Source organism: Heterodontus francisci, chromosome 16, assembly GCF_036365525.1.
Source record: "Heterodontus francisci isolate sHetFra1 chromosome 16, sHetFra1.hap1, whole genome shotgun sequence".
Taxonomy (NCBI): domain Eukaryota; kingdom Metazoa; phylum Chordata; class Chondrichthyes; order Heterodontiformes; family Heterodontidae; genus Heterodontus; species Heterodontus francisci.
Genome location: NC_090386.1, coordinates 98,986,173 through 98,998,616, shown reverse-complemented (window position 1 = coordinate 98,998,616; position 12,444 = coordinate 98,986,173). Strand labels below are relative to the sequence as shown.

Genomic DNA, 12,444 nt, shown 5'->3' with positions numbered 1-12,444 from the left:
ATATTCATTGCAGGTAAGAATGACGACAGATGATCTTAATGAAACAAAAGATTCTGAGGGGGCTTGACAGGGTAGATGCTGAGAGAATGTTTCCCCTCATAGAGAATCTAGAACTGGGGGCATAGTTTCAGAATAAGGGGTTCCCCATTTAAGACAGAAATGAGGAGGAATTGCTTCTCAGTCGTGAATCCTTGGAATTCTCTACCCCAGAGAGCTGTGAAGGCCGAGTCATTGAATACATTCAAGGCTGAGATGGACAAGCTTTTGAACTATTGGGGAGCCAAGGGTTATGGGGAACAGGCGGAAAATGGAGTTGAAGCCAAGATCAGATCAGCTCTGATCTTATTGAATGGCAGCAGCAGGCACAAGAGGCCTTATGGCCTACTCCTGCTCTTATTTATGTTTATACTCTTACCCAAGTCAAAGCAATTCCAATGTCTAGTTTTTGAAAAGATCAAATGGCAACATTTCAATTATGGTCTTTCATGATATGCCAAATACAAGGCAAAAAACCATCAAATGCCACATATGGTCAATGGCACAGCTCTCATGATACATATTATCTAAGCTGCTTCGTAATACAGGTTTAAAATGCTCCAAGTGCAGCGTGTTTACCTAGGTGCATCAGTATAGGTTACCTTCTGAAAATATTTGCTTAAATGTTCAATAAAATGAAAATTAAAAATAATTTAGTCGAGTTCAAGCCCAATGTGGTTTTACCGAGCTCCAGCAAGGGCAATTTACAAGTGTGCATTTGCATTTTCAAACTATTGAAATTATATAAAATAAATACTTTGATGGAGAAGTGTCTGTTAGTTGTAGATTGGGTGCACTAACATGAAGATAACAAATTACATGAAAAAAATTAGTAACAGCAACCTTAAAAGTCTACTCCAACAGGAAAATCACAAACTACATGTTCATCTCAATACAAGAAATCTAGTTATAATTTGTCGTAGCGTTCTCATTGTTGAACAGTAGAGCAAAGATTGCCACATTAATCCTGCATTTCAAGCAATTCAATTACTCTGCAAGATATCTACCTCCTGACAGTAATTAGATATTATTCTGTGGCCTTAATTTGTGATTCTATTACAAAGGGTCCTGCTGATTAAACTTTTATAGTTTAGCGCATTGTCATTGTGAATAAATCAGACAGATAAACCATTCACCTACGCTCTTAATATTGAGCGAACCAATCAACTTCAGAACTGTTTGTCTGCACCCTCTCTTCAACCCAAACACGAGCCATGACTCCTCCTGTTTCAGCATATGACGAGGCAACTGAACACACCTGTTACAAATGGTAGTGTAGGAATCGGCAAGCTTGAACAAGGGTGGCTGTATACAGACTGCATATCAGTTCTGGAGCCAGAATGGGGACAAAGCAGACACTGGGTAAAAATGTTGAGTGTTCACATAAAATACAGACAGTTGGCCTGTACAAGAACAAATATCGAGTAGTGAATTTTAGGCAATGATTCAATCTCAGGACTTTGCTCCACTCAAACCAATTAAATTTCACCCTCGACACCTCTGATATAATTAAGGATTAAATTCATTTTCTTTATTGCCAATTTACATAGACAAACAAGGTCCTTACCTCTTGGCTAGTTTTTTGTCCAGGTTTCATGTAAAATATGAAGACAGTTTCAAAAGGCCTGCAAGGCAGCAAGTCCAAGTAGCCGACATCATCAAAAAAGCCAGCAAGCGTAGAGTCAAGTGCAATAAGATGAGGTGGAAGGCGGCTGTTACCTGGCTCCTAGCAAAGTGTATAAACACAATTGTAAATGAGTATCCGTAGAATAATGAATGATGTTGAGGGGTGGTTAGTGCAGATGATCAGAGTGGTGGAGAAGTCGTCTTTGGGGCACACAAGTGACCAAATACTACTCCATAAACAGACACCTAACCATCCAATTTATTTTTTAAATTTGCTCATTGGATATGAGCATCGCTGGCAAGGCCAGCATTTATCACCCAGCCCTAATTGCCCTCGAGAAGGTGCTGTTGAGCCACCACATTTAACCGCTGCAGTCCATGAGGGGAACGTACACCCAGTGTTGTTAGGGAGGGAGTAGAATATACGCAAGAGTTTCTGAAATTAAAATTTTACTTATATTTTTAGAAAATTGCTCACAACGGAACAAAGAGACAGCAGATAGGAAAATAAACTATTGCAAGAACAGCAAATGCTAAGGACATGCATCACGTAAATGGAACCACTAGACACCCCACCCCTGAAAATCCATGGGCAGTGAGCACATCATTTAAATACCCATGCCAGGTGCCTACAGCACGAGTTGTGTATGTAAGTTGTCTACCAGGTCAGAAAGTTCGGTCACCACACCCCCCCCGCCACCCATTGGTGGAGGAGGGAGAAGGGAAGAGTGCCACACTCCCCTGTCTGAATGATTTTAGGTGCTCCTTTGTAAGGCTGCTGATAATTTCAAAGAAAAACAAACTTTATCCAGCTTAAATGCCCTCAGGTACCAATAAAAGATGAGAGAGCTGGGGCTTTTTACTCTGCAAAAATGTGGACTTCAAGGAGATTTGATTGAGGCCTTGAGATAATGTAAGAATTCGATTCATTCCATGAGAATTGGATATTTGAGCTCGAAAGGTTAGAACAAAAGAGTTCAGATGTACTTTACACAAGTACAGAACTAGGATAGCTGCCAAAAGTTCCAACAAGAGCTGTTGGCCTATGGAGCAAGTTGCCGACATGTGTAATATATGAAGACAGTCTTTTAGACCCGATTTTAGTTTTTACATTCAATAAAAGGAGACCCGAAATATCCTACACTTTTTGTGGGTTTCCCCCTATCCATTTGCAGCCACCTGATTTTGAGCCTTGGGTCCTAGTCCTAAATTACCTACTTCACTTGTCCTGTTTTTCCCCTAGCAGTGCAGTGGCCTTGACCCCAGCATTCTGGCCTATCAGCCTGGTCCACTTTTATTTTTAATGGCTGTGTTTGCTGACAACGCAACACTGGGTGGCGCAGTACATGCGCAAATGCAGGCTCTTCAACTGGAACGTCAGTGTCTACGACGTTCAGGCAGCTGCCAGGATTAAAGATGGCGTTGCTCAATATATCACATGAAATGCTTATGGCTAGATCGTTCTAGCAAACTAACCTTACATTAAGTTGGATGGAAGCCCAGTAATATGCAACTTTGCAGTTATAGGATACTAACTGCAATCCTCAGATCCATTTAAGATTCCAGTAATCCTATTAAATACAAAAGGAATTTTATGACTGAATTTCCATTGGAAGATAGCGAATTTGCACCCGATCAATGGAAAATAAAATCGGGCAGAGTATAAAATCTGCTGCCAATTTGTTATGTGATTTGTTTATATGACTGACCAGGACTGATTTCACCTGAAAGCAGCAACCAGCTCCCGCCCCACTGGCCGCTCTCTCCCCTTCCACCCCACCGGTCGCTTCCCCACCCCCCCCACCCCTTAGCCGCTCGCTCCAGACCTCACTGCTCCCCGCCACTTCGCAGCCCGATTGTTCCCTGCTCATGCCAACCTGCTCTCCAGCTGTTCACTCCCCACTTCCCCGCACCTCTGTCCACCTGCCAGCTCTCGGCCGCGCAACTTCCCTCCTCTCGGCCACTCACTCCCACGTTTCATCAGACACTAGGCGACGCCCGAAGAAGCGAGGTGGGCCACAAGGGGTGACGGGGCGACGTAGCAGCGAGTGGCCGAGAGGAGAGAAGTGGCGTGGCCTGGAGTTAGCGGCTGGGGGTGGGGTGGGGGGTGGGGAAGGGAAGAGAGGGCGGGGTGCGAGGGGCCAGACAGCGGGGTGGCACGAAGCGAGCAACAAACTGGTCAGGGGAGTGGGGGGAGCAGCGAGGTCTGGAGCGAGCGGCTAAGGGGAGGAAGCATCGAAGCCTGGAGCGAGTTGCCGAAGGGAGAGCTCCAGCCTCAAAGTCTCCCATTCAGCCGCTCCCTCTAGCCGAGTGAGGGGCTGGATACCCGATGATGCTTTATTGCGTGTGCGCGAAGATGGACCTGGCGCGGATATGCGATGATGTTGACGCTGCGCGATGTCATCATACCACGCATGCGCCACTAAGTCCTGGCAAGTTGTGGCTGCGCATGTGCACAGCTTGGCGCACTCTGATGATGTCAGTGGGCCGGTGCATTGTCAAGAATCACTGTTTTTTTATTCATTCCTGCGATGTGGACATCACTGGCTAGGCCAGCATTTCTTGCCCATCCCTAATTGCCCTCGAGAAGATGGTGGTGAGCTGCCTTCTTGAACCGTTGCAGTCCTTGGCGAGTAGGTACACCCATAATGCTGTTGGGTCGAAATCCTGGAACTCTCCCTATTAACAGTGAAGGAAGAGCGATATTGTTCCAAGTCAGGATGGTGTGTGGCTTGGAGGGTAACTTGCAGGTGGTGATGTTCCCATGCATCTACTGCCCTTGTCCTTCTAGGCGGAAGAGGTCGTGGGTGTGGAAGGTGCTGAAGGAGCCTTGTTGAGTTTGCTGCAGTTCATCTTGTATATGGTGCACACTGCTGCCACTGTGCGGTGGTGGCGGATGGGGTGCCAATCAAACGGGCTGCTTTATCCTGAATGGTGTCGAGCTTCTTGAGTGTTATTGGAGTGCACTCATCCAGGCAAGTGGAGAGTATTCCATCACACTCCTGACTTGTGCCTTGTGGATGGTGGACATGCTTTGGGGAATCAGGAGGTGAGTTACTCGCTGCAGCATTCCCAGCCTCTGACCTGCTCTTTTAGCCATAGTATTTTTGCGGCTGGTCCAGTTCTGGTCAATGGTAACCCCCAGGATGTTGATAGTGGGGGATTCAGCGATGGTATCGACATCCTGGGGGTTTCCATTGACCAAAAACTGAACTGCAATAGCCATATAAATACCGTGACTACAAAAGCAGGTCAGAGGCTGGGAATGCTGCGGCGAGTAACTCACCTCCCGATTCCCCAAAGCCTGTCTAACATCTACAAGGCACTGGTCAGGAGCATGATGGAATACTCTCCACTTGCCTGGATGGTTGCAGCTCCAACAACACTCAAGAAGCTCGACACCATTCAGGATAAAGCAGCCCGCTTGATTGCCACCCCATCTACAAACATTCCCTCCCTCCACCACAGATGCACAGTGGAAGCAGTGTGTACCATCTACACGAAGCACTACAGCAAAGAACCAAGGTTCCTTAGACAGCACCTTCCAAACCCGCGACCTCTACCAACTAGAAGGACAAGGACAGCAAATGCATGGGAACACCATCACCTGCAAGTTACCCTCCAAGCCACACACCGTCCTGACTTGAAACTATATCGCCATTCCTTCACTGTTGCTGGGTCAAAATCCTGGAACTCCCTTTCTAACAGCACTGTGGGTGTACCTACCCCATATGGACTGCAGTGGTTCAAGAAGGCAGCTCACCACCACCTTCTCAAGGGCAATTAGGAATGGGCAAGAAATGCTGGCCTAGCCAGTGATGTCCACATTCCATGAATGAATAATAAGCTCCAGAGAATATCGGCCCAATTTAGTCAGCCTCTCATCATAGGGCTGATCAAGTGGGCTGCTGCGTCCTGGATGGTGTCGAGCTTCCTGTGTTGTTGGAGCCGCACATATCCAGGCAAGTGGACAGTATTCCGTTACACTCTTGACTTGTGCCTTGTAGACGGTGGAGAAGCTTTGGGGAGTCAGAAAGTGAGTTACTTGTCGCAGGATTTCTAGCCTCTGACCTGCTCTTGTAGCCACGGTATTTATATGGCTACTCCAGCTCAGTTTCTGGTCAATGGTAACCCCCAGGATGTTGGGGGATTCAACAATCGTAGTGCCGTTGCATATCAAGGGGAGATGGTTAGATTCTCTCTTGTTTAAGATGGTCATTGCCTGGCACTCGTGTGATGCAAATGTTACTTGTCACTTATCAGCCCAAGCCTGGATGCTGTACAGGTCTTGCTGCATCTGGACATGGGCTGCTTCAGTATCTGAGGAGTCGCGAATGGTGCTGAGCATTGTGCAATCAGTGAAAATTCCCACTTCTGATAGCGGGAAGGTCACTGAAGAAGCAGCTGGCTGCCAGATTGCTATTGTGGCCATCTCCCACTTTCCATTTCATACTCTTGTTAATGTAGTGTTTTGGCCTTGGATCCCAGTCCTTCTACATTGCAAGCCCGTCAAAAACCGAGCGCTCCTCACCCCCACCAAGCACTGAATGCTCCTCACCCCGCCAAGCATCGACTTCATATTTTTTCAGATTCCAAAGGGAGCCGAGCACGTTTCTGACTGTGGCAGACATCGCTACCTATAAAAGTTGTGTTGGGTATCGGTGTTGTCTCTACCACTCACTGGTCTCTTGGAAATGGTCTGATCACTCTTAGGGCTTGTAGAGGAATTGCCCTGGACTATTCTTTTCTCTTAAATTGACCTAGGGTTTCTCTTTTCCTCTTCTGTTCATTTGCCTCCCCCAGAATATTGCATGGCTGGTTGATGGAGGGAGATGGGGTCATGGTGTGCATTTATTGTGCCATTACAATGTTTCGTATTTAACTGGGTCCAGACTGCATTCAGCCCGGCTTATGCTCCACCTGCCTCCAACCCAGTAGGAGGAGCATAGAAATTCACCTCCTTATTTCACTCACAGATAATTCAAAACTTTGAGAAAAGTCTTTCCATGCAGAATACAAACCACCGAAGAAACTCAACTTATATGTACCACTTGGTAGTTCCGTGAAATATGTGGTATATTTTGCTGAATAAATTATAAATTAAAATCCACAATAGTTCAACTAGATTTTTTTGTTATTGAGAAATTCAGGAGGCCACGGTCAATAGTTAAAACCTTGTAATTGAATAAGTCAGATTCCATTTTCTCTCACTCTAAACCAGAGCACCTTCAATGTGCAGGTGGAGAGAGGGAGAGAGGTGTAAATCAGTAACAGGAATTAATAACATTTTTACAAGGTTGCAAAAAAAAGTTTACCTTCAGTGCTTCCAAAGACAGGAAGCCAAAGTGCGAAAGGAGAAGCCGAGCAGTCTGGAACTCCTGAGCTGGAGGAGGGGGGATGCATTCGGTGACTGGATCAGGAAATAGGGTCTTGGATAGTCTCTCTTCACTGATGTTTTCCAGTGCATTTTCATAGACAATTTGTTTGGCCATCAAGTTCTTCAGCTTCTCATGTTGAACTTCCAGCTGCAAGAGTTTCATTAGAGTTCATGTTTTTAAAGTTAGCATCAAGAGATCTTCCTACATTCCAACAGAGACTACACTTCAAAAGTACTTCATTGGCTGTAAAGGGCTTTGGGACTTCTTGAGGTTGTGAAAAGTGCAATAGAAACGCGTGTCTTTCTATCTTTCTTATTCATCCAACTTCCTTCGCATTAGAGCAGAACCTCGATTAGCTGCTCCATCATGGTGAGTTTTTCAACTTCTGAGTGATTGGAGCCCAATAAGGAAAATTGTGAGTTATCTTCACATTTTAATAGCAAGATATTTTTGAAACATAACATGGTACCCAAACTCAAAGCTAAATATGAAAGCTGTACAGACAGTAGGTTCTATCAAGAACATTCAGGTAATGAGTACTTAGCCCAGCGCATCATAAACCCAGAGTCTATGCAAACTTAATACAACATGCTCAATTGCACTTCAGCTGATTTATACAAAACTCAAGTCTGGATTCCCGTTTTAAGAGAGGCACAGAGTCCACAAATTGAATAGTGTAAGCAAACTATATCTCCATGGACTGAAATTGCTCTACAATTGAGTGGTTTTAATTGTATTAAAGCACACAGATGAACTCTGCCTTGCTGTACATGAAATTACCTGAGATTGAGCCTGCAGACCCTGGGGAAGGGGGAAGAGAGAGAGGAGCCATGCCAGGGCTTTGGATGTTTTCGTGTGCATTATGAGGAACAATTTACACTGGATGTGCTGGTTTAGTTATTGTATGGGACGAGCAACTCACAGGGCAAGTTGCTGAAACTGAATTTAATAAATTTGATAATCTGTGGGATGGCACAAAAATAACCACAATGAAAACTGCTGGATTAGAGTCAGAGTTATACAGCACAGAACAGGCCCTTCGGCCCATCATGTCCATGCCTGCCATTGAGCACCTATCTATTCTAATCCCATTTTCCAGCACTTGGCCCATAGTCTTGTATGCTATGACGTTTCAAGCGCTCATCTAAATACTTCATAAATGCTGTGAGGGTTCCTGCCTCTACTTCCCCTTCAGGCAGTGTTCCAGATTCTAACCACCCTCTGGGTGCAAATATTTTTCTTCAAATCCCTTCTAAACCTTCTGCCCCTTACCATAAATCTATGCCCCCTGGTTATTGACACCTCCGCTAAGGGAAAAAGTTTCTTCCTATCTATGGCCCTCATCATTTTGTACACCTCAATCAGGACCCCCTCAGCCTTCTCTGCCCTAAGGAAAACAACCCTAGCCTATCCAGTCTCTCTTCATAGCTGAAATGCTCCAGCCCAGGCAACATCCTGGTGAATCTCCTCTGTACCCTCTCTAGTGCAATCATATCCTTCCTATAGCACGGTGACCAGAACTGTATACAGTACTCCAGCAGTGGCCCAACTAGCATTTTATACAGCTCCATCATAACCTCCCTGTTCTTATATTATATGCCTTGGCTAATAAAGGCAAGTATCCCATATGCCTTCCTAACCACCTTATCTACCTGTGCTGCTGTCTTCAGTGATCTATGGACAAGTACACCAAGGTCTCTCTGACTCTCTGTACTTCCTAGGGTCCTACCATCCATTGTATATTCCCTTGTCTTGTTGGTCCTCCCAAAATGCATCACCTCACACTTCTGAGGATTAAATTCCATTTGCTACTGCTCCGCCCATTTTACCAGCCCATCTATATCGTCCTGTAATTTCAGGCGTTCCTCCTCACTATTTACGACACCAATTTTCGTGTCATCTGCGAACTTACTGATCATACCTCCTATATTCACATCTAAATCATCAATGCACACGACAAACAGCAAGGGTCCCATCGCCGATCCCTGCGGTACACCACTGGTCACGGGCTTCCAATCGCAAAAACAACCCTCGACCATCACCCTCTGCCTCCAGCCACTAAGCCAATTTTGGATCCAATTTGCCAAATTGCCTTGAATCCCATGGGCTCTTACCTTGTTAACCAATCTCCCAAGCGGGACCTTATCAAAAGCCTTACTGAAGTCCATGTAGTCTACATCAACTGCTTTACCCTCATCTACACATCTAGTCATCTACTCGAAAAATTCAATTAAGTTTGTTAGGCACAATCTCCCCCTGACAAAGCCATGCTGACTATCCCAGATTAATACCTGCCTCTCAAAGTGTAGATTAATCCTGTCCCTCAGAATTTTTTCCAATAGTTTCCCCGCCACTGATGTTAGACTCACCAGCCTGTAGTTACCTGGTTTATCCCTGCTACCCTTCTTGAACAATGGTACCACATTTGCCGTCCTCCAGTCCTCTGGCACCCTTCCTGTGGCCAGAGAGGATTTGAAAATTTGTGTCAGAGCCCCTGCTAAGTCCTCCCTTGCCTCACATAGCAGCCTGGGATACATCCCATCTGGGCCTGGGGATTTATCCACTTTTAAGCCTGCTAAAACCACTAATATCTCCTCCCTTTCAATGCTAATACGTTCGAGTATATCACAATCCCCCTCCCTGATCTCTACACCTACATCGTCCTTCTCCATAGTGAACACAGATGAAAAGTGATCATTTAAAACCTCACCTCGGTCCTCCGGCTCCACACACAGATTGCCACTTTAGTCGTTAATGGGCCCTACTCTTTCCCTGGTTATCCTCTTGCCCTTAATATACTTATAAAATGCCTTGGGATTTTCCTTTATCTTGCCTGCCAGTATTTTTTCATGCCCCCTCTTCGCTCTCCTAATTACTTTTTTAAGAAGTTCCCTACACTTTCTATACTCCTCTAGAGACTCTGATGTTTTTAGCCCTCTGAATCTGCCATAAGCCTCCTTTTTTCTCCTTATCCAATCCTCTATATTCCTCGGCATCCAGGGTTCCCTGGACTTGTTGGTCCTACCCTTCAGCTTTACAGGAACGTGTTGGCTCTGAACTCTCACTATTTCCTTTTTGAATGACTCCCACTGGTCTGATGTAGACTTTCCTACAAGTAGCTGCTCCCAGTCCACTTTGGCCAGATCCTGTTTTATCACATTGAAATCGGGCTTCCCCCAATTCAGTACCTTTACTTCCAGTCCATCTTTGTCTTTTTCCATAACTACCTTAAATCTTAAGAGTTATAGGCACCATCCCCGAAATGCTCCCCCACTGACACTACCACGCCCAGCCTCATTCCCTACGATTAGGTCCAGCAACGCCCCTTGCCTTGTAGGAATTTCTATGTGCTGGCTCAAAAAGCTCTCCTGGATGCATTTTAAGAATTCCTCCCCCTTTAAGCCTTTTGCACAGTTGATATTAGTGAAATTGAAATCCCCTACTATTTTTACACCTCTCTGAGATTTGCCTACATATCTGCTCCATCACTCCCTGACTATTTGGAGGCCTGTAGTATGCTGCCAATCAAGTGATTGCCCCCTTTTGATTTTTTAAGTTTTACCCATATGGCCTCATTTGAGGCACCTTCTGAGACATCATCCCTCCTTACTGCAGTAATTGACTCCTTGATCAATAGTACAATGCCACCTCCTCTTTTACACCGCCACCACCCCCCCACCCCCAACACGCCTGAAGATTCTATATCCTGGAATATTGAGCTGCCAATCCTGCCCCTCCCTCAACAATGTCTCTGTAATAGCAATAATATCATAATGCCATGTGTTAATCAATGCCCTCAATTCATCTGCCTTACTTGTAAAACTCCTTGCGTTAAAATAGATGCAATCCAGCTTTGTATTATTCGCTTGTGGCTTAACAGGTCTATATTTGCTCTGCCTTCCAGACTGACTTAATTTCTCTTCTATATTTGGCTGTGCATCACCCCCTACTGTACCTCCACTCTGTATCCCATCCCCCTGCCAAATTAGGTTAAACCCTCACCCCCCCCCCACAACAGCACTAGCAAACCTCCCAGCAAGGATGTTGGTCACGCTCCAGTTCAGGTGCAACCTGCCCAACTTGTCCCACCTTCGCCAGAAACAGACCCAGTGATCCAGGAAACTAAAGCCCTCCCTCCTGCACCATGTCTTCAGCCACACAGTCATCTGCTCTATCCTCACTAGCATGTGGTGCCCGGAATAATCCAGAGATTACAACCTTTGAGGCCCTGCTTTTTAATCTGCTACCTAGCTCCCTAAATTCTTGTTGCAGGACCTCATCCCTCTTTCAACCCATGTCAATGTGAACCATGACCTCTGCCTATTCACCCTCCCCGTTCAGAATGTCCTGCAGCCAGTGACATCCTTGACCCAAGCACGAGGGAAGCAACTTCCCATCCTCGAGTCATTTTTACGGCCATGGAAACACCCATCTGTACCCCTTACAATAGAATCCCCTATCACTATAGCTCTCGCACTCTTTTTCCTCCCCTCCTGTGCATCTGAGCCACCCGTGGTGCCACAGACTTGGCTCTTGCTGCATTCCCCTGAGAAGCTATCTCGCCCAACAGTATTCAAAGCGGAATATCTGTTCGAGCAGGAGATGGACCTAGGGAACTCCTGCACTATCTGCCTAGTTCTTCTACTCTGCCTGGCAGTCACCCATTCCCTTTCTGCTCGAGCAGTCTTTACCTGCGGTGTGACCACCTCCCTGTAGATGCTATCCACGATGATCACAGCCTCGCGGATGCTCCACAGTGTCCCCAGTCGCCGGTCCAGATCCGAAATGCAGATTTTGAGTAGCAGCAGCTGGAGACACTTCCTGCACACATATTCGCCCTGGACACTGGAAGTGTCCCTGACTTCTCACATTGCACAGGAGGAACACTCCACGTTGCTGAGCTGCCCTGCCATGACTTACCCTTAATTTACTCCCCTAAATTACACAAAAAGTTGAGATTATTTACACTAGGGACCTTGATTCACTAAAAACCTCTACTTACCATAAAAAAATTGTAATAATTACTAGTAATTAGTAAATTACACTAATTAATAAAAAACACTATTATTAACCGTATCACCTATAAGGTAGGTTGAGTTTTTTAAAAAAAAGAACTTTCTCTCCCCTGATTTCTTTCAGCTATTTACAGGCACTAACAGCTGTTACTTACCCAACCAATCAGCTTACAGATTTCCTGCAATGTCACCAAGTCTTTATTTCCCCCTCTTTTGAATCTCAGCGAGCCTGCTGCCACTCTGGTCTTCAGGATTGTTAAAAATAACCCTCCCAACAGGTTCACTAAATTCCTTCAGGAAAGATGCCACCTGTATCTGATCTGGCCCATGTGACTGCAATCTAAACTACATGACTGCCTCAATATCCTCAAATTACCTAGCAAGCACTC

At 45.5% G+C, this 12,444-nt stretch overlaps 1 protein-coding gene across 12 annotated transcripts in view; it reads right to left on the bottom strand.

Annotated features, from left to right (window-relative positions):
• The window catches only part of ralgapb (Ral GTPase activating protein non-catalytic subunit beta), a 180,968-nt gene that overhangs the window by 34,257 nt on the left and 134,267 nt on the right, over positions 1 to 12,444 (bottom strand). For all 12 annotated transcript variants that reach the window (XR_010976594.1, XM_068048704.1, XM_068048703.1 and 9 more), the window contains 2 exons: positions 6,978 to 7,187; positions 1,604 to 1,762 (listed from right to left, as the gene is read on the bottom strand). Coding sequence is in view for 11 of the 12 variants with exons in the window: in XM_068048704.1 (XP_067904805.1) it covers positions 1,604 to 1,762; positions 6,978 to 7,187 (369 nt within the window). In the remaining variant the exon portion in view is untranslated. The remainder of the gene's footprint in view (positions 1 to 1,603; positions 1,763 to 6,977; positions 7,188 to 12,444) is intronic.